Source organism: Borostomias antarcticus, assembly GCF_949987555.1.
Source record: "Borostomias antarcticus genome assembly, chromosome: 7".
NCBI lineage: Eukaryota > Metazoa > Chordata > Actinopteri > Stomiiformes > Stomiidae > Borostomias > Borostomias antarcticus.
The window spans coordinates 17,896,897-17,920,312 of NC_140240.1; the positions used below are offsets into that span (position 1 = coordinate 17,896,897).

Below are 23,416 nucleotides of genomic sequence, written 5' to 3' on the forward strand. Positions count from 1 at the left end.
GGCGGCTGTACACGCCCGTTTCTCCAAAGCGATTGGTGGTAGAAGGCTATAGCTCGGTGGTGTTAAAGTACCAAGTGTTGACATAAACATACTGGAATATCAGCCTCCTAGCTCTCTGTTAAGTGTGGAAATAAAGGAATGTACAGCCGCCATATAAACCTATTGGCACTGTACACATTTCCCGTACGGCCTACAAACATCCCACAGATATGAATCAAAACTTAGATTGCTCTAGAGTGTCCAAGGATCAACATATTTCAGCGTCAGCCTCCAAGATTAAGCGGTTTTCATTTTGGATCAAAATGATCAATTCTTACACAGAAGGGTGTTGTACTCTTAGAGCCTGACAGTGTCCTGGGTCAAATTTGGAGATGTGAGGATTTTTTTTTCTAGAGGGGTTAGCTGAAATTCCTCTGCACAGTCTCGAAGGGCACTCACTCATGACCCACTGACCCAATTTTGAGGCCTCTAGTGCTTTGACAACACCTTTAAAAATTAAAAAGATGATGTGTACAACAGCCATAGGAATGTATGGCGGCTGTACACGCCAAATTTCTCCAAAGCGGTGGGGGCTAGGAGGCTGATACTGTAGTATGTTCATGCCACCAAAGGGTAGTCTAAGACCACCAAGTGGCATCCTTCTAGGCCAAACCACTTTGGAGAAACAAGCGCGTGAGTCTAAGCCTAATCCTACCCTAATGGTCAATATCTCCAAAGATTATTGTGCTAGGAGGCTGATATGGCAGTATGTTCATGTGTCCATGGTGTACTGTTACCGTGCAGAGTTTCAAGCCAATCCGAGCAATTTTAATTTTATCATGTAAACTTATTGCTGTTGTACACCGCCTATGGCGGCGGTACACGCCACATTTCTCCAAAGTGGTGGGGGCTAGGAGGCTATAAAGCGGGGGTCCTCAAGTACCAAAGGGTGGGATTAACATACTCTGAGATCAGCCTCCTACTCCCAACCAATCATGAGAAACAGCCGCGTACAGCCCCCACATGTCAGTGTACACGGGTCAATATCTCCAAAGATTCTTGGTCTAGGAGGCTGTTATTGCAGTATGTTCATGTCTCCATGGTGTACTGTTACTGTGCATAGGTTTCGAGCCAATCCGAGCAATTTTAATTTTAACATGTAAACCTATTGCGGTTGTACACCGACCTATGGCGGCTGTACACGCCATTTTCTCCAAAGTGGTGGGGTCTAGGAGGCTGTTATTGCAGTATGTTCATGTCTCCATGGTGTACTGTTACTGTGCTGTGTTTCGAGCCAATCCGAGCAATTTGAATTTTATCATGTAAACCTATTGCTGTTGTACACCAACCTATGGCGGCTGTACACGCCTGTTTCTCCAAACTGGTGCGGGATAGGAGGCTGTCGCTCGGTGGTGTTAAAGTACCAAGTGTTGACACTAACATACTGGAATATCAGCCTCCTAGCTCTCCGTTAAGTGTGGAAATAAAGGAATGTACAGCCGCCATATAAACCTATTGGCACTGTACGCCTTTCCCGTACGGCCTACAAACATCCCACAGATATGAATCAAAACTTAGATTGCTCTAGAGTGTCCAAGGATCAACATATTTCAGCGTCAGGACCCAAGATTAAGCGGTTTTCATTTTGGATCAAAATGATCAATTCTTGCACAGAAGGGTGTTGTACTCTTAGAGCCTGACAGTGTCCTGGGGCACATTTGGAGATATGTGATTTTTTTTTCTAGAGGGGTTAGCTGACATTTTTCTGTACAGTCTCGAAGGGCACTCACTCATGACCCACTGACCCGCTTTTGAGGCCCCTAGTGCTTTGACAACACCTTTAAAAATTAAAAAGATGACGTGTACAACCGCCATAGGAATGTATGGCGGCTGTAAACGCCAAATTTCTCCAAAGCGGTGGGGGCTAGGAGGCTATAAAGCGGGGGTCCTCAAGTACCAAAGGGTGCCTTGAACATACTCTGAGATCAGCCTCCTACTCCCAACCGATCGTGAGAAACGGCCGCGTACAGCCCCCACATGTCGGTGTACAGCCAAATATTACTGTAGCGTATTAAAAGAAATTGAGCGGTCCGATCGGTCCGAAACCCGTACGGCCCATAGGCCTCGAGGTGACGATCACGCTCACCGGATTTCGTGCCGAACGGACGATAATAACGAACAATATCTCCAAAGATTCTTGGTCTAGGAGGCTGATATTGCAGTATGTTCATGTCTCCATGGTGTACTGTTACTGTGCATAGGTTTCGAGCCAATCCGAGCAATTTTAATTTTAACATGTAAACCTATTGCGGTTGTACACCGACCTATGGCGGCTGTACACGCCTGTCTCAGGTCAATATCTCCAAAGTGGCTTGGGGTAGGAGGCTCATAATATAACCTCAGCATCCTCTTACCATAAGGGACAAGCCCTCCGAATCCCGTAAGGATTGGAGGAAGTTGAATTTTACCCTCTCGGCTGCTGGATGTCGATTTTGAGATTTTGGTCAAAAATTCAAATTGCTCGGATTGCCTCAAAACACAGCACACTAAAAGAGTACCATGGAGGTATGAACATACTGCCATATCAGCCTCCTAGCCCCTGTCACTTTGGAGATATTGACCCGTACACTCACCATGCAAACCTAGGATGGATACTGTAGTATGTTCATGGCACCCCTGGGTACTCTAAGACCACCGAGTGTCAGCCTTCTAGCCCCATCCGTTTTGGAGAAACAGCCGTGTACAGCCGCCACAGGTCAGTGTACAACGGCAATAGGTTTGCATGGCAAGTGTCCAGGCCAATATCTCCAAATCGACAGGGGCTAGGAGGCTGATATGGCAGTATGTTTATTTCTCCATGGTGTACTGTTACTGTGCATAGGTTTCGAGCCAATCCGAGCAATTTGAATTTTAACATGTAAACCTATTGCTGTTGTACACGAACCTGTGGTGGCTGTACACGCCTGTGTACTGTAGCGTATTCAAACAAATTGAGCGGTCCGATCCCCGTAGGGCCCTTTGTCCTCGAGGTGCCGATCACGCACACCGGATTTCGTGCCGAACGGACCGCTCTGAATATCCCGTTCTCTGATTGGCCCATATGAGATGCTCCGATTGGTCCGACGTACAGAGGGCCCTTAGGCCCCGAGGGCTTGATCACGCTCACCGAACGTTGTGCCGATCGGACAACTTTGAAAATCGATCTCTCTGATTGGTCCGAAACTCCGCACGCCGTTAGGCCACGGTCGGGCCTCCGCCCTGACCGGACGTCAGCCCGATCGGTGGGGGTCAAACTCAAAACCGGCCCGAGACACTTTTGGGCACCGCAGGCCTCATCGGCGCCCTCCGGAGGGCGCCGGGTTCAGATTTGGCGAGGCAACGCCCAACACTCTCATTGTACACGTACTCACCAAAATGTGTACAGCCCCAATACAGTCCCAATGGGGGCTGTACACCCGAGTGTACAGGCCCGATTACACCACCTGGGGGCGACTCCGAGCCACCGCCAACCGCACTATGGGGGCCTATGGGCCCCGTACACGGCGTACAACGCCCATGCAACCCGGCTGGAGGCCGTACGCCGCGTACAGCTCAGGCGGTACGCGCCTGGGCCATACGCGGCGTACAACCCGGGCAGGTTCCTTGGACGGCTGTACATGAGTGTACAGCCCAGGCACTTTTCAGTCAAAAACGGCATCCCCGACCACGCGACCCCTCGGGACGCCGTTTTATACCTACAACATGTCTCAGTAATTACCCATTATATATATACCCTTATTCTGTTGATAAACAATTAAGTGTGCGGGCACATTTTGGCAACTGGTGGGGGCAGGTGGGTAGCCCAGAGAGGGGTCCACTGCCCCTGATCCAATATGACGCGAGGGGGCGGAGTCTCGCCACCACACCACGGACCCCACAACTCAGCCCTCGGGTGGGCTAGAGACTCAGGGTCTTCACTGGTGGGGGCAGGTGGGTGGCCCGGAGAGAGGTACACTGTCCATGACCAGCTCTGATCCGAGGGGGCGGGGGGGTCTCGCCACCACGCCACTATCCACGCCAAGGATCCCACAACTCAGCCCCTGAGTGGGCTAGAGACCCACGGTCTTCGCCAGTGGGTGCAAGGAGATTGCCCAGAGTTCACTGTACTGCGCTCAATCAGCTCTGACCAAAGCAGGCGGAGTCTCAGCACCACGCCACTATCCATGCCATGAACTCCACAACTCAGCCCCTGAGCGGGCTAGAGACGCACGGTTTTCACCAGTGGGTGTATGGAGATTGCCAGAAGTAACTGCACTACATCCGAACTGCTCTGATGCAAGGGGGCGAAGTCTCGCCACCACGCCACAGACCCCACGGCCAATTGGCCTAGGATATAGACAATTAACTACTGGTGGAATGGTGGTGGAGCATCCATCGGGGACCCGCTGTAGGTCCGCTAGCCTTGTGTTATCTGGGTTTATCCCTTACCTTTGTCCAGAAACAGAAGTTGAACTAATTGCAGCAAAATAGCTAACGTTACAGGAATCATCAGTGTAACTGCTTTAGCCACTGACCGCTACCACTAATGTTATGTAAGCTGCTGCTAGTTGTTGTGAGCTCATGAGCTAACTGGCTATCTCACTCTTATTGTGCAGGATTAGCATTGGAAGCATTGGAACTGATGTGTCCAGGCGACAAGACCTATCTTAATTTATCAGACATTATTTCATGTCATTTCAATTCACAGCTATTTCAGGGGCATGACTAGCTTCCGTCCTACCAGTCCTGAACAGAAACAAGCCAGCCACGCATATAAGCCAGGCTGGACCTGGCCTGGTTATAGTGGGCTTTCTTGTCACAAATGAAACACTGATTGCGGATGTCAAATTCGGTGCCTCTGCTCAGTCTTGTTTTTTTGATTAGGGACTGATCCTTGTCTGGGTCTTGCACAGTCACGGTGGAAGTAGCCTAGTGCAATAGGCCAGGTTGGTTGTGCTGGAGTAATTTGCTCTGCATGACTTGTGGTATGACACTTTCACTTTGAAGGAGAGAAGGTCACTTGAGTGGGGAGAGAGTCTCTTGTGAACCTCGTAATTTCTGCAATTAGCATTGTACAATGGTATGCTAGCTAGCTAAAGGAATAGTAAGCTGGCTAAGCTAGCTAAAATAATAATAATTCTTTCAACACAAAACATTTCAATTTCAATACTCAATTTAAAAATATATAAAAATGAATGAATCATATTTAGACATTTGTGTTACCTGTCTGTTCTGTCATTAGACTGGTAGCTTCTTCTTTCTTTTTTTTATTTTATTTCTGCCACATAACATTATGACAATTCTCTGGATGTGGCAGTTTAAAAATGGCAGTTCAAATTTTAAAAAAAACAAGGGAAAAAACAAGGAGGCACACTCCTGGATGGAATGGAATGCCTGAATGGAATGTGGTGCTATATTGACTTCAGAGGGTGATATGGATTGCATATCCCAAATTAACACTAAACAATGAATATACCTTTTTCAGGAAGGGCTAGCTTATGGTAGGCCAAATGAAAAGGATATTGACTTCCAAAACCTTTTGATTCTGTTCAAATAAAAAAGTTTTGTGTTATTTCACCATGAAAAATAATTTACTGTACTGTATATGCTTTCCGCCTATTCATCACTGTGTTTAGAGGTCAACAGTACATAATTAAAACAAATTATCAACATAAATTCAGGTAATCCATGTGCACAAGGTACCTGACTACTCTCACACACAACTTTAAGTGGATCAGAGCTTCCTTTGGAAAACTAGACTGCGCAATGTAACCCTTGCACCCCCAGAAAGATCTTTATTGGCTCTGTGGGGTGCATCACTTCATCAGTTGATTTCACTTATATCCCACAAAAAGTTGGATAGTTCAACAACAATGCATTTCTTGAATGGGAAACCCTGAAGATAAAAAAAAAAAAACATTGTTGTGTTTTGTTCTAACTTGGGTAGGGGTACAGTACCTCAAAATCTGAGGGCCCCTCCTGCTAGACTAACAATTTCCGCCTACACTAAAGTCATGTTTGCAGGACTATATTCTAGTATTTCTTTGGGGAAATTACATTTTAACTCTTTGGTGTTGTTGGACAGTTACTTGGGTCAAACCACAGCAAAGTTGATGCAAATTTGAGTGAGCATTATGAAATGATGGGCTTTTTTGTCACCTCACTCCTATCCGGACAGGCCTAATTTGGCTCTTTTTCAGATATTAGGGTAGGTCTAAAGAATAGCCCAAAAAACGTATTTCCCACAAAACTAAAGTTCCACAACCATCCATCTCATTAATGGGACACATAGGGGGTATGAAAAAGCATGGTTGTGTTTTGTTCTAACTCGGGTAGGGGTACCTCAAAATCTGAGGGCCCCTCCTGCTAGACTATAAGTGTTGATTGTGATTTATTAAGGGCAGCTGGTGTTGGCGTGGCGTAAGTCAAAATGGGCTGTGATAACGCAGCGTTTTATAAATCTGAGATTTTTTGTGCGTATATTTTCGTACTTACTTAGCTAAGCAAACTTAGTTACATGGATTCTACGCAACGTTTATAAATGAGGCTCCTGGTGCTTGTTAACTAGCTACTCCAGTCTTAACTCAGGCCTGGTGCTTCTTAACTAGCTACTCCAGTCTTAACAAGCACCAAGCCTGAGTCAAGTAGCTACTCCAGTCTGAATCCAGGCCCTGGTGCTTGTTAGCTAACATACTCCATGGTGATCCCAAGTTAACACTGCTCTAGGGAGACACAAAAGCCGCCTTTATGAGGGAATAAAAAAGCAGTGTGCTCTTGCAAAGGCGGGCCACAGTCCAAGCATTGTGACGACCACAAATCCTCTAAATGCGCAGCTTGAATGGACTATACTCCCTTCCTGTTTGCAGCAGACATGTGTTAAGAGTTTCTTAAGCATGCTGGTAGGCCTAGATCAGCTTTGGATAATTACTAGTTCTCTGGCAAAGCCTCAAGTTGGTGGCATGACGTGCAGCCCCACAGTTTCAGCAGGACAAGCAGTCTTTTCATGAAATAATACCGGATCAAGTTCACCATAAACAAGTGACCCACATCAAGTTCACTCAATATGTGATACAAGCACAGTTCTCCAGGGTCTGTATCTGGCCTGAACCACATGTCTTCTGCATGTGCACTCCTCCCAGCGCAGATCCACCCCATGGCATAACTGATTATGCGCATCACAGGACAGTGTTGCATCGCTGGGTCCTACTTGTACGCTTTCTCAAACTGAACTGCTTTGTAGCTTCTGTGTGGGTGTTTTTCCTCCACCCAGACCGGTTTGGTTGGGATTCAGAGCCGTTCATTTGGCTGAGCTTATACTGGTCTATACTGATCAACTAGTTGATGAGCATGTTGTAGTCTTAGTGGCAGGGACCTAGTCACCATATACATTGAGGGAGATAAGTCCCCCCCCCCAATGTTCAGATATGCCCAAAATGTCCCCCCGAATATATGACATTTTAACAAAACAAAACAACAAAAAAACATTTTTTTCATTACTATTTTTTGTTAGACAATCACATACCACCATCCAAAATGATGCAATCATCATACTTTTAACTAAACATAAAAATATTTAGGCTAGGCTATTTATTCTTCATGCTTTGTAATGCTGTTTTATTACTATGTAGTTACAACTAGCCTACAGGACACTAGAGGGCAGCAGAGGCTCCGTTGCCACAGGACGCTTGACGTTTGAGACTGAAAACAGTTGCGCCTGAGTGAACTGTCCACTCATATGTTTACAGGTTAGTAAGCAGTAGCTTGTATTACATCTAGACTCATTATATGTTTATATTATGTCTATAAGTGGTTTGTAATTCTTGTTTACTTTAGGAATGGTAAAGTTAGCTCGCTAGTTTGTAATTCTTGTTTACTTTAGGAATGGTAAAGTTAGCTAGCTAGCTACTACACGTCAGCTGCTTTTAGCTATGATAAGATGTCCATTGCGGTGGTGCACGTGAGTATTCAAGTTACGCTCCCGACAAACTGTATAACAAACTATAATGTATCGAAGCTCCCCTGTCACATTATCTTACTATCCAAACTGTAACTGCTTGTTTTCTTAATTATTATTTTAGAAGCCAAAGTAGCTAGCTATGAGTTGCCAGTTAGACCTAGCTAGCTAGTTGGCTACAAACTATCTGTCCCCCAGTTCTTATCACGGGGCTCCACTCACTGAATGGACGCAGTAGCTGTAAAGTAACAAGTGAATAGCTGTTTGGTGGTCCCAGTGTTTCCCATACGTTAATTAATCCATAGCGGCCCGCCATGGATGAAATACAATAAAATGTATGCCAAGCACATCCACCATGCTGGTGCAGGACAAAATGACATCTGATAAAGTAAGGTTGAGATCCGCACACAGCTACTCCACAGGGCTATTTATTAGGGAGAAGGTGACAACGTTTCGACCCGTGTGGGTCTTCGTCAGGTGATGTTTGTCACAGCCCCAGACCCTTAAATAGGGTTCCCCTAATTGACACCATGGTCGCCATGGATGCATTTGTCCCGCCATAGCTGCAAAATTTAGTATATCAACATTGCTCCTATAAGGCAGGGTAAGCCTGGCTTACCCATACAAATCCAAATAAAACTTGATTTTTGCTCTTTCTTTCAGTGAAGAAGGCACGAAAATCGACTTTCACACCGTCTTTGACTTAAATGTGTCTTGTATTCTGCCATATCGCTTCATTCTCATCCGTGTTTAGCGTTTTGGTAGTGTTCCGTCTCCTCCTACAGTCCTCCGTTGGCAGCTGTCTTACTAACTCGTCATTCACTAAACATTGTAGGCCAGGTAAAATGATTCTGGTTTACGGAAATCAAGACCAAATTTAAGCAATTGACCACGAGAGGCAGTGGGTTACACAGGATTTTACCACAGCTACGGGGCGTTGTTAGGCCCGACGCGATAGCCTCTTGTGGTCAATTGCTTAAATCCCATGGTTACTACTGTACATATATATATATTCACAAAAAACACACAGTAGTAACATTCAATCATTTATTTACAGATCATTCTTATCATTTCAGTATTTACAAAATCTTCCGCAATTCGCCTTATTCACCTGGCAGCCATATTGGTCAGTCTGGGGTGCAGAAGTGCCCGTTGACTTCAATGTTAAAAGTTCACTGTAAAAACACCACTTCAAGAACCAAAATAGTCAAAATAACAGGCTGAATACACTATCGGGGTTACAAACTCATTACCAGACTGATTGTTTTTCACTGCCGTTGTTTTCGCGTTTGGAAATACATCGGAGTGAATGCAGCTGACGGCTAACTATAGCTCATTCACCTCCATGTATTTCCAAACGCGAAAACAACAGCAGTGAAAAACAATCAGTTGAAGGCAACGGGCACTTCCGCATCCGCACCCCTAATTACGTCAGACTGACCAATATGGCAGCTGAGGTGAATAAGGCGAATAGGCTATAGTTCTGAATTAAATGGTTGCCAGGCAACATAGGCTATCTCGCCAATTTTTGGCCTTGTTCACATAAGCCATAAGGCATAATTCGGGTGGTTCACGTTTATTTGAATATTTCCATCTATGGTGCAGTTAATTTTTGATTGTGCAGCTGATTTTATCCATGGCCTCGTCAATGAGATTGACGGTGCATTAATACTAATTGTTATGCGGTCGTGTGAATGAATTTCAAGTCTCAACAAAGTGTTCTGTTTTTCCCATTTACTGTTATTCTAAACGTTGTAGTTCGTTCTCATAGATCAGTCTGTTAGAACTACAAATCCCTCCCTGTGTGACATCACTTCCCTGTCTTCCCCCTGAAACTGTCACTTCCTCTTTCAATGTATAAACCAACGACCCCTCCTCACGTTCTTCACTCTTGCCTGGAATCACTTCCGGTGTGAGGGTCCGACTCTGCAGAATCGTAACATAGAATAAACTATTGTACTTTGTTAAAACCAGCTTGATCGACCACTCAGCGTGTTCTTTGACAATCTAACTAAACAAGGATAAAAAAATAACTTTCACAATATGGCGACGAAAATGCTCTAATGGGAACGACTGCTGGATTTCGGTTTGTTTTGGGCTGAATTCACGGACGCGTGACGTGCTTTTCTCAAAGAACGGGGGAGTTCAATCTCGGGGACGCACACACTAGCCGGTGCGGGTTTTCCCCCGAGGCCCGAGTCAGCCTGGAACTTGCTGGAATTCTGGTACGTTGTTTGAACCTAGTTTAAGAGTGGTCCCTTTGTTTGTTCAGCTGTGTGATAAACTTAGACAATAGTGTTTATTCGAGCCGGTGTCGCGCACACGTGTCCTGGGTAGAAAGTCGGTTTTTGAACCGCATGTTCGCTTAAAGACCAATATACCAGGGTTGGTTTTGTAAGCGTTCATTTTTGAGGACGGGTGTGTTTAGTACTACACAACGTTTCACTTTCGGAAAGCCTGCTCTTTTGATTGTTTTGGGATCCGCGTTGTGGGGGGTTGCCGCGGCGCGAGAGAGCTTGTTATCTTGGGCTCATTATTTCTTTTTATTTCTGTATCTCGTGTTGTGAAGGAGCACGACACGAAGATGGCTGTTTCACTTCGAAAGGTTATTTGGAATCCCCGGGGGGGTTAGCTAGGTAGTCGTACCTACGACGTAATCCTTAATTTGTTTCGTTTTGGTTTTATACTTGGATGTCTGTTTGTGCTGCGTTTTTGTGTTTCATGTGAAGCTGAGGCTTCTTAAGATATTGGTCCATTGTATGTTTGAGTCTACGCCAAGGTAGATCTGTTTTTGTTTTGGGATTTGAGGTCCTGTTTTACTGTTAAACCCATGGTTATGCTAGGTGTTTTGGTTTTATGCAGGGTTTTGGTTTGTGTACATTTGTGATTGATTTTCATGCTAGCTGCATTCTAGCTAGGCTACTGTTCTTGTTCTGCTACAAACTAGCTACAAACTAGCTATCTTCTCTGTTCTATTGTTTCAATGTGCTAGCTGCCTCATCCACATGTTGATTTACCCACGTGTTAGTTAGTTCTACCCTCTGTGCACACGTGGTTAACTTCCTGTTTTGCTGCTTGTGTGAAAAAAAAAAAAAAGAGAGAGACTTCCTGTTCCTCTTTTCCATTTGAGGATCGACCATTTTGGCTTCTGATGACTGCCATCTTGGAAAAAAAAAAAAATATAACAGGATAAAAAAACAAACAAGTATCTCTCAGCACAGCAGTAATTTGGTTGACTGAACGTGTTTAGTTTTTTTTCTGTAACTTTTTATTACATTGTTTGTTCTCATATTTTCTTTTAAAATGGGAGCTACTTTTAGTGCACGAAAGCATGTATGTGAGAATAGTGAAGGGACAGATAGGCCCCCTTCCTGTTCTGACCTCCTATCCAAACAAGAGTTTTGTTGTTTCAGGCCACGTCCCTTGTTAAGCAGATGTAAACGGTTTCAACCAACCCCTAATACTGGCCCTATACAGGAGGCCCCCCTCCTTGTTATGACACCTATCCAAACAAGAGTTTTGTTGGTTCAGGCCACGTCCGTTCCTGTCCAAACGTCCCTTCCTGCTGTTCAACCAAATGTCATCTCTACGCTTGCTACATCTCAGATATCACCCTTACCCCAAACAAGGATGTCTGAAATAACGGCCCCCCTAGGTTATTACTCTTCGGACACACCTCCCTCTGTTTCCTCTTCTATTGACCATATGGTTGCTTCTCCTATTTCATACCCTCCTGCTGTGTCTCAAATTGGTCTCTCTGTGACCCCATGTCACCATTTTGACACTTCAGTGTCTCTGCCCCATCCCTTTGTTTCTGCTTCTAACTCACAAGTTGACCGTCCAGGTTCTGCTGATTCTGTTGAACATCTGGTTAATGAGTTTGGTAAACTATGCTTGCCAATAATCCGTCTGCTAAGTGAACAATGTGAAGCTGAGATAAGAAGGGACTCTGTGAGACGAGCTGCACAGTGTAGGTATTTCAACAATATCGCTCGCACTAAGCAACTACCGATGGGGGTACAGAAAAAACAAGATGGAGGCTATAGAGATAATCAGAGATATTCACAACAAAACAGCAGGGTTTACAAATCTGATCAGCGCTGTTATTTTTGCAACCGCAAAGGGCATTACCGGAGGGAATGTAGACAATACGCTAAAATTCAAAAGTCTCTTGTTAATACTCCACAGGGTGGTGGTTCCTGACTAGATAAGATAGATATTTCAGTAGGGAAAGTCTAGGGAGAGTGAGAGTGTACGTGACATGGGGGGGGGGAGGGTAAAGGTAAGAGAAAAAAGAAAATATTCATATTTGCCAATATCTTAGTCTGATACATATTGTCTGACAACCCAATTTTGAGAATTTTGTTTTGTTTAAGATTTCATGTTTTACTGATTTCAGATGCACATTCATTGGTTTTGAGTTTTACAGAGAATTGACGTTCCTGGACTACCGGATAAATGCCAAACCGGTTGGAACCGCAAGTATTTTAATAATTTGAAATGACTGCCACCTAAAGTTGTGTTAGATGATGCTAACTTCAAACTCAATTCACTGTATTGTCATGTTAACTTAATATGCTCAGATCTGTTTTGCAAACTAGTTTTCGGAGGTGTGACTCCAACGGGATTGATATCATCCAGCCCTTAACTAATTGGACATATTCTTGGTAAAAAAGAAAAGACATCACTCCAATTTATCAAAACTGCGGTCTATGATTTATTTTGTTATGTTTATGTGCCTCCGGCGCATACTTTCTAAGAATTGGTGTTACCCACAAGAGTGGTGAGAAATTGAAATGTCTTTTGTTTTGTCTGTCTTTTATTGTATGTAAACTGCCCATGCAGCTCTGTCTGTGCGTCTGATGGCCCACAGAGACAGCTGCATGGTAAAACAAATGTGTCACGTATTATTTCTGAAGTTTGTTTACAGAGTAGACACAGGCACGGGACGAGAGATGGAGGCTGCTCCAAGAATTGGATACAACCGGGGTAACCGACTTCCCATTTAGATGGGCTGACACCTTGGTTCGTGGGGACGCTGGTCAAACGCCTCACCCCCACGTTGCCCAACTGACTGTGGGTAAGAGATAGATATGATCTAGGCTAAATTTAAGAATAGTAACCAAGTGGTTGTCAGACCCAAGGAACCATCACGTCCTAAGCGTGCTCATAACCCTCTGTCCTCAAACGCAGAAATGTGGTTATTGAAATTGAGCTCAACTTATAACACCCCTAGTGTTCTTTTGAGAACGGTTTAGATAATTATATTTGTTCAGGCTTTAACCCTCTTGGCGCCAGGTTTTTTTTTTTTTTAAACAATATTTTTACATCTAAATTTCAAAAGAGTGTGGCTTCAGAGTGGTTAGAGATAGAGACTCACTGTAAATGAGACAAATGTTGAGAATGATCCAAAGTTTATGTTGGGTCTAAATTTATCCAACTAATTTGCATATTATGATGTCATAGGGTGGCGGCCAACTTGAATTATGCCATTTTTTAAGGAAATATGGGATATTTTGAATCAATTTGAACTTATTTCAACAAATTTCCCCACCTCTGTCCATTTGTTATGTTATCCAAATATCAAATGAACAAGAAAACAGTAAATGGTAAGCCAACAGTAGTAAACAAACTAATTACTAGGCCACATAGTAGCATCACTCACGTAAACAGAAGGCGTCTCTTAGCCGCAGAGGCCTGTGTACCTATCTATCCAGTGTACCTATCTATCCAAGTGACACTGTTTAGTTTTTCAGAGTGTGGTACCTCTCATTGCAAGGCACAGCACACAGAGCCACCCCACACTGGCCCTGCTGTCCCCTCTCAACATAGGCCTACTCATCATTGTTTACTAAATGCAGAAATGACGGGATGATTTCAAATCTGTTCCTAGATCACTTTGCCAAATCCAGGTGTAAAAGTTGGTCAAAACTGTGCCCAGTAGTCCTCAATCTCTGATTTCTCTACCAGCCCCATGGACAAATATCATCCAAAACCTGCTCACAATTGAACCTTATGGCAGCCATTTGGCGTTTTTCCAACGCAATAATCTACTCAATTCTGCTGACTCGCTCTCTCAATAACTCTGCTCCGCTCCGCTCAACCCACAACTGAATGAACAGTCATCGTGTGTATTTATAGTAAACGTGAGAGGACAAAAACATATCTATAAATATACTGTGCTTACTGTAACTGTACAAAATCATTGTTGTGATTGGTCATAAATTGTGCGCGCGCGATTCATTTGCAGGCTGCTCTTCCTCCGAGCGGCCGCGGTGTCTGAGCTGGGAACATGACGCTATCTAGTCAGACTGGCCGAGTGTCATGGAGAGGAGACTTACCCTCAGCTCTGGTGAAATCGGTTGTAACGTGAACCACGGAATGCGCAGGGCTTTGTCATCTCAATCATTCCCAAATGACCAGGAAAAGTCGCTAGATTTGTCGAGATTATTTTGTTGTAGGTGGGATGTCTTATTTGTACAAACACGACGCACAAACTCAACTTTAGATGGTAGGCTATCTTGCAATCGAACTCTCCATCCTGGTATTTTCGAGTAGTTGTAGATCCCCATCCACAGGGATAGACAAAGTAGGCTACTGCACCAGGCAAAACAACCTATCTCCATAGTTTACGAGAGCAAGTTATACATGTCTGCCATCTAGTGGTGGCAGGAAAATCGAGGTTTCAGCGTGTAAATATCATAAAATCACTGTTTTACTCAGTAACGCAGCTTGTCGCAGAAATGCGACTTTGGCGCCAAGAGGGTTAAGAACCGCATATGAAGCTATTAATTTAATGTTATTTTGGTTTGAGTAATGCATTTTTTCCATTTGTTCACCCTGATTTAAGGGAATTTTTGTTTTCACCATTAGAGGGCGCTGTTTTACATAATGTGTTGGCGCTCCCCTTTTTAAATGATTATTTTGAATAACAATTTCTTGTTAGAAACAAGGACTCATGGTTTGATGATACGAATATGTTGTTTTATTTTAGGAAATGGCCATAGAATTTCTAAGAACTAAATCTAATTGGTGCGTGAGCAGGTTAATTACCTTGGTCACTTAATAATGATAAATAAACACATGCACTGCTTGGGACTAGACTACTGCAGAGTCTATCCCTGATTTAGCAGACATAACCCTCATTAGACAAAAGCTAGCTCCACTTGACAAGATAACATGGACTGACGAGCCCGACTGGCTCTAACAATGACTACGCCCTGTTTAAGACTTGACTCTGTTAAAAGGACTTGGGTCCTACTTGAAATCAGTGGCAGCTACCACTGGTGCTGTTTTAGACCTAGTAGCACTGCGCACACAGTTTTGTCCATGTTGCCCGGCATGTTGTGTCTATTCATCTTTTACATCGCACCTACACACAGCGTGGCTGCTGCTTTAATAAGAATGAACTGTTGACCGTGCATTTCAAAGATGCACTGTTCTTAACTCTGCTTCCTCCTCCAGAAGGCGGAGAGACATGCTCAACATAGTGAACGAGATCAATTAAGCCACGCTCAAACCTCTCAGATATTCTCCTCTCACTCTGATTTTGAATGTGGATGAATGCTCATTTCATAGTTAGCATAACCTATACTGCATCTTCCATGCTTTCATTATGTTTTCAAATTAGCACACTGACCAGATCATGTTTCAAAAAAGAGGGGGAGTAAAGGATGTTATCAAGTTAACTGGTTGTTGCTAATGAAACAGACTAGTAGTAGTGAAGAAGGTAATGAAGAAGTTGAATTGAAGGTAGTGAGGAAGTTGAATTGAAGGTAGTGAGGAAGTTGAATTGAAGGTAGTGAGGAAGTTGAATTGAAGGTAGTGAGGAAGTTGAATTGAAGGTAGTGAGGAAGTTGAATTGAAGGTAGTGAGGAAGTTGAATTGAAGGTAGTGAGGAGGTTGAATTGAAGGAAATTAGAAAGTAGTTGAAAGAACAAGATGCAGAGCTGAAGAAGAAACTTAATAATATTTTAAGATGGTGGCAAAGGCCAAGCTCCTATTGAAACCTCTGATAGGTAGTATGGCTGCTAACTCCGCTGCTAAAAGCTGCGGTGCTGTCCTGTTTTGTCTATGCTGTCTCTCAACTGTGGATTCACAGGTCTCTGCCGACCTGAGAGAGCCGACCTGCATCATTTCCAACCAGGCCAATGGGTTGTGAGCAGAGACCTGAAACCAGAGTGCCCGTTGGCTGGGCCCGTACCAGTTCCTGCTGCTAACCCAGACGTAGCAGAGAGGACTTTGTGGGTACACGCCAGCCACTGCAGGCTGGTTCCAAACCAGGACGAGGCACCCGGCCTGAGGATTCAACAACCAAGATGCAATATCCTGTGTCACCACCAGGGCGAAAGCTCACTCTCTGGTCTCCTCAGATGAGAAATCAGAAAAAGAATAACGCACTACTTTTACTCATTGCTGTCAGGATGACAACTCTGACCACCACTCCAGCAAAACACAATCATGGGCCACCACACTGTGGCTTCCTCTGAGGAGGAGCTATTGAAAGAAGTGACCTTGCCTGTCACCTCCTTCCCAGGATCGTTATGGCAACGGGGACAAGCGTTTGTCCTATTTGAATGTTGCAATCCACTTGACTGTTGGGTCTATACGGTAGACGAAGAAAGCAACAGAGATTTCCAGGTTATACTGTTGAAACTGTGACTGGAGTTTAGTTTAGAGTGGGTATAGAAGTATTGAAAATTCATAATTATAAAGTTGATCTTTGTAGAAGCTGTTCCAGACTATTCTCAGGGGACTGTGTTTAACTGTGTTTAACTGCTATGCATCTAACTACATCAACCAAGTATTAAAATGAAGCCTGACAGAATTGCATCCACAGGGCTGAACTTAAAAGCGAGTTAAACAATTTGAAGTGACCTCTTCAATATATCACAGCATGTATTAATATTTTCAGATACAACACATAGATTAGGACAAATTAATGTTTTAAGCAGATTTATGAGATGTTAAATTAAGGTTCAGAGAGCCATTCCAAATGGCGTATTTTTGAGCTATAGGGAAATAGCGTATTCAACTTTAAATTGCAACAGTGTCATATGAATGTTATCTTGCTCATGTAATGTCCAGGATTAAGAAGATTGATCACACTCAAATGCAGGGAATTCATCAGCAATCAAACTAGACACCATAGAGCTGTCTCGAATTTTCAATTTAGTTTCAGTATATTATTTCTCTCATGAACGCATGACACATGATCGCACAATACCAAGTAATTTCAGCCTTAGCTACAGAAGTAAATTACATGGAAAAGATTGTGCTACAAAATAGACTTCCCTTAGAGATAATACTGGCTATATCTGCTGTTCGGTTAGTTCAGATCCAAATGCTACATTGAGTTCCATGAAGCAAACGATAAAGCTATTCAGATCTTAGATAATGTTCCTAAATGGAATGCTTTTGCAAGTCCTGGATATTCTCAAATATGGGTGTTTTCAATTGTATGTATGTTCTTCATCGTTATTATTTTTTTAATATTCTTAAGTGTATGTTTAAATGCTGTTCCAGATATGCCTATGCTGCCTAAATAATGATAGAAAAAGTTAAATTTACTATTAATTCAATTCAAGATCTTAATGATGTCTGTGCCATTGACATTGACTATTTAGAATATTTTGATACATAATCTGTTGGTTCTAATTTGAATTTAAGGGTTTTCCTCTAAAACAAAGAGGTTTTTTCCCACTCAGTCATGAATATATGATGTCTTAGATTAATAATCATGTTATCTTTTTACCTTGCTTATGCCAAATTAAGGTGAGGAGTTTTGGTACGTGATTGCATATGAGAAGAAAATGATCTTGGTGTGTTAAATAACTGAGTTTGTTAAATCTTTATTATGCTCCACCTAGTGGAGAAATAGATTGCTTCCTTTCCATATGTGTAGAATAGGGTTTTTGCCAAAGATGTTGGATTATTTTTATGATGGGCCTATTTTATAATTTGATTCCACATTGTTGATTCTTTCATTTCTGTTATAGTTGTGGATATTTAATCCACAAAGTGGGGAATTGTGAATGAATTTCAAGTCTCAACAAAGTGTTCTGTTTTTCCCATTTACTGTTATTCTAAACGTTGTAGTTCGTTCTCATAGATCAGTCTGTTAGAACTACAAATCCCTCCCTGTGTGACATCACTTCCCTGTCTTCCCCCTGAAACTGTCACTTCCTCTTTCAATGTATAAACCAACGACCCCTCCTCACGTTCTTCACTCTTGCCTGGAATCACTTCCGGTGTGAGGGTCCGACTCTGCAGAATCGTAACATAGAATAAACTATTGTACTTTGTTAAAACCAGCTTGATCGACCACTCAGCGTGTTCTTTGACAATCTAACTAAACAAGGATAAAAAAATAACTTTCACAGTCGCAGCCGTGGGTTACAGAGTATTTTACCACAGAATCCAAACTCTCCGTTGTAGAAGAAAAATTCAAATTCATCAAAACTTGTCATGACTGTCCCGTCATTCACATCGCCTGTCAATCACATTCCCCACTTTAGGTATCTAGCTACTGGCAGCATCAATGAACATGGGAAACGGAGATCTTAAGTATTTGCTGAAAGTTGATTCCAAAATGAAGTGGATTAAACGCGTTTGGGTTACGATATAAGGTAGGTATTTTGTGATTAATTGCCAGTTGTTATGGCTGCGCGCTTTGCTTTGCCTAGATTTAATCAGCACTCGAGTGTGAACTTTGCTTCCTGGAGCGGTGGGCTAATAGGCCTAGTAGCCCAGTAGTAGCCTAAACACTGATTAGTGAAGTAGGTGAGTAGGCTATTGAGTGATGTGCCATAAGGGGGTGTATTTTATCGTCCTGTCATTCCTCTTTGTGGTGTTTGGCCATTGTTGTCATATAATGGCTCTGTAGTTGATTTAGTGTGTACCTAAAAGCTTGCTTGTTTCGGCCTAAATATTGCCCTCTTATTCGCTCGCTGTCAAATTATTGGCCTTTGTTGACGTGTTACTGTAGTTTTCCTGTATGTTTTTTACATATAAAAAAGGCCACTGCTCAGCGCCCTTCTGGTGCTGTGAAACCTCCCATCAGGGCATGCTTTGAAAGCACACCCCCCAAAAAATTGTGTCACTGGTTATCAAAAGTTTTGACTTGTCATTAAAAATAAAACTTGAACACCGCTGTGCTCAGAGGGTGGGAGATATATTAGACCAGTGAGATGTCCAGGCCCTCTGCCCTGGTGTGTGGCAGCTGTTAGTGTCAGAGGGGAAGCCTCTGACACTAGCCTCATGCAGACTGCATGATTGCCATCTCTGATAGCCCTTTTCCACCAAGAAGTAACCGGTTCGGTGCCGGTTCGCAAACCTAATTTTGAACGGTTCCAAGCATTTCAACCAAAAATAAATGACTTCGGGAACCCCAAAGTTGGTTCCGAACCGGCACCAAAAAATAGTAGGTTTTTCCGCACGAACCGTGATGATATAATGACGTACAATGGTTCCGCTCCAAACTAGTCGAAACGCGGTCCCGTTCCCTAGATAGAACCAAGGCTCCAAGAATTCTGAACCGAACCAAGAGTTACTTTGGTGGAAAAGGGCGTCCCGTCTCCTTTACCATGATTTGTGTATGACTACTTCTTTGCAATCCCCTTTCATGACCAAATGTGGTCCGATGATTAAATTGCTATTGCTTCTTGATTTTGCTCTCAAATTGCGCCAAATTGATGCATTTAAATTAACAATGTTAAAAATGTTCTCCCGGGGGGGCATGCCCCCGGACCCCCCTACAGGGTCGGAGGTCCACCCGCCCATAGCTAGGATTTGGTCCCCCCCCAATGTTGACTCCATGGCTACAGCCCTGCTTTGTGGAACGTAGATTTTAATACCGGTGTGTGGCCTCTCATGGTTGATTTCTGATTTGGACATTTCCAATTCTGTAGCCTCTCATGGTTGTACATGGGCCCGTGTGTGGCCTCATCTGCTGTATATGAAACCATGTGTGGCTTCAATGGCTTGTTGGTGGCCTAACCTGCCAATGCATCCTATGTCACCAAAAATAGCATTACTAGGTTTGCTTTAGGACCTGGTCAGTCTTGTGTGTAGTTTTAGGACCTGGTCAGTCTTTGTGTGTAGTTTTAGGACCTGGTCAGCCTTGTGTGTATCTTAACCTTGTTTGTTGGTGAGCTAATGTGCTTGTACACAATTGTACACACATACTTGTACTTATCTACACCGCTGATAAAGACATAGCACAAACCCAGAATTCCTTACAATTAGATTTTCACTCAGTCCAAAACTGGTTTTATAAAAACAAACTATTTTTGAACAAGAAGAAGTCTTGTAGTATGGTGTTTGGCTCAAGACATCGGCGCCCAAATCTCTTAAATCTAAATATTACTTATGATGATGGCTCACCCCTGGAAAAAGTGGAGTTGTTTAAATATCTCGGACTCTGGGTTGATCCTGAACTCTCTTTTAAGCCCCATATTGATTATATTATAAAAAGAGTGTATGGTTGTCTTGGTTCACTTTACCGTTCTATTAACTGCTTTACTCTGGAGATAAGGAAAAGACTAATTTCTCAACTTATTTTACCCATTATTGATTATGTTGATATAGTTTATCAAAACACTAATGACACTTACATTAGGCCCTTGAATGTAGTGTTTAATTCCCTATGCCGCTTTGTCCTTAGATGCCCCTATAGAACACACCGTCTCATGTACGACTCACTTAACTGGATGCCGCTTAAAGCTAGAAGACAATTTCATTGGTATCAATCTATTTTCAAATGTATTCATTTTAATTATCCTCCATATTTGAAAGAGTACTTAGTTCCATCTAGATCCTCCTACCCTTTGAGGCATTTGCAACATCCCTGTTTCTATGTCCCTAGAATCTTTAAAGAAGTAGGTCGTAGGTCATTTGCATATAAAGCCCCTACTGATTGGAATAACCTTCCCCCCTCTCTTAGGTCCATTACTTCATACCATCGCTTTAAATCATCTTTACTTTCTCAGCTTAAATCAACTTGTTCATGTTTTTAATTCCTGTGTCTGTTTATTGTGTACTTAATTTGATTATTTTTATGTTATTATTTTCATGACTGTTATTAATACTTTATTGTTCTGGTCATTGTAGTTCTTTCCCCTGAATATTTACGTGTGGTCTTCGGATGTGGAGAGTGGCCTTGTTGCCATCCATACCTTACTGGCTCACTTCTGTGCTCCGTGGGCCGGGTGTGTGTTGTGGTGGTTAAGATGTAACTAGGCTGTGTGGGTGGGTTGGAGTTGTTGAGCTAAGTGTGCGTGTGTATTTGTGTTGTTTTATGTATTCTGTAATTCATTGTTTAATGTTTGTATTTGTGTTATAGGACCCCCTCGAAAATGAGATGATACATCTCAAGGGGCTATCCTCAATAAATAAATTCTAATAAATTCAAATTGTACACAGCTTGTAGTCGACACTGGCTGGCTAATCCCACAGGCTGATATACATGGGAACAAACCCTAACCCCACAGGTTGATATACAAGAATGTAGACCCCAAAACGAGGGGAACATGTATGAGGCCTTACCTGGTACTGGACTGGGTACCCCCAACTCTTGCCTGGTACTGGTTAACCCTTACCTGGTACTGGTTAACCCTAACCTGGTACTGGATAACCATAACCTGGTACTGGTTAACCCTAAACTGGTACTGGTTGTAGTCTTACCAGGTAGTGGTTGTAGTCTTACCTGGTAGCGGTTGTACATGTAGCGCAGCATGAAATCCAGCAGGAAGGACTTGCCCTTGCGGAAGGCCCCGGCCACAGACACCACCACCACGTTGAGGTCCCGGACCTCCTCCTGCAGCAGCAGACACTCCAGCGCCACCTCGTCCAGCTGGAAGGCGTGGTCGTCCTCGTGAGCCACAACGATCTGGATGGGCCTGGCCACGCCCATGCCCTCTTCCTCCTCCAGCAGCAGCCCCTCCTCTTCCTCCTCATCAGGCCTCAGCTTAGGAGGGTCATACTGGACCCCGTGCCCACCTAGCAGGGGGGAGAGAAGGGGGTTCAAATGGAGCACGCCCTTAACCCTAAGGCATACTGGGGAAACATCGCCCTTTCGGAGGCCCATCCGATTTGAAGGACACTTGATACCGGAAGCCGCCAACGGAGGGCAGTGCTCCCGTCCGATTTCAGGGACTCCGTCCGACTTCGGGGACACTCAATGCTAAAAGCCTTCTGACCCGTCCGATTTCAGGGACTCCGTCCGACTTCGGGGACATTCGACGCGAAAAGCCCGCTGACCGGTCCAGCGAGCCCCCCCGAATGCCGCTGACCGCCGCTGACCACCCGCCCCATCCGATTTCAGGGACTCCGTCCGACTTCAGGGACATTCAATGCGAAAAGCCTTCTGACCGGTCCAGCGAGCCCCCCCGACCGCCGCTGACCACCCGCCCCATCCGATTTCAGGGACTCCGTCCGACTTCAGGGACATTTGACATATAATTTTTCAAATCTGTACGGTTTTTGTCAAATATCTCGGAAACGGAAGCTCGTACAGAAAATGTATCTATGTTGGGGATTGCTAACTGTACAATTTGAAGAGGAATCCAATGAGCCCATCTGCGAGGCTCTATGACTTTCAAATCAAAAGTTATAGCCGTTTGATCCGCATAATTTTTAATATCTGTACGGTTTTTGTCAAATATCTCAGAAACTGAAGCTCGTACAGCAAATTTATCTACAAAGAGGATTGCTAACTGTACAATTTGAAGAGGAATCCGATGAGCCCATCTGCGAGGCTCTATGACTTTCAAATCAAAAATTATAGCCGTTTGATCCGCATAATTTTTCATATCTGTACGGTTTTTGTTAAATATCTCGTTAACGGAAGCTCGTACAGCAAATTTATCTGCCAAGGGGATTGCTAACTGTACAATTTGAAGAGGAATCCGATGTGCCCATCTGCGAGGCTCTATGACATTCGGTTCAAAAGTTATAGCCGTTTAATCTGCCGCTGACCACCGCTGACCACCACTGACCGTCCGATTCAAGGGACAGTGATCCAACTTCGAGGACTTTGCACACAAAAGTCTTCTGACCGGTCACGGCGGTCCAGAAAGCCCCCCTGACCACTCCTGACCGCCACTGACCGCCACTGACCACTACTGACCACCCGGTCCGATTCAAGGGACAGTCATCCGACTTTGAGTACGTTGCACACAAAAGTCTTCTGACCGGCCAGGGTTTTCCAGAAAGCCCCCCTGACCACCGCTGACCACCCGCCCGATCCGATTTCAGGTACAGGGATCCGATTTCGAGGACATTTTACACAAAAGTCTTCTGACCGCCCCCGGTGGTCCCGAAAGCCCCCCTGACCACCCCTGACTACCCCTGACCACCACTGACCACCACTGACCACCACTGACCACTCACTGACCACTCCCTCCGATTCAAGCGACAGTGATTCAACTTTGAGGACGTTGCACACAAAAGTCTTCTGACCGGCCA

At 43.9% G+C, this 23,416-nt stretch overlaps 1 protein-coding gene across 2 annotated transcripts in view; it reads right to left on the minus strand.

The window, feature by feature from the left end:
* The window catches only part of LOC311311444 (atlastin-2-like), a gene marked incomplete at its 5' end in the record, with an annotated part of 114,378 nt that overhangs the window by 59,073 nt on the left and 31,889 nt on the right, over positions 1-23,416 (minus strand). For both annotated transcript variants that reach the window (XM_084441160.1, XM_084441159.1), the window contains one exon: positions 21,657-21,949. In XM_084441160.1, the coding sequence (XP_084297286.1) occupies positions 21,657-21,949 (293 nt within the window). The remainder of the gene's footprint in view (positions 1-21,656; positions 21,950-23,416) is intronic.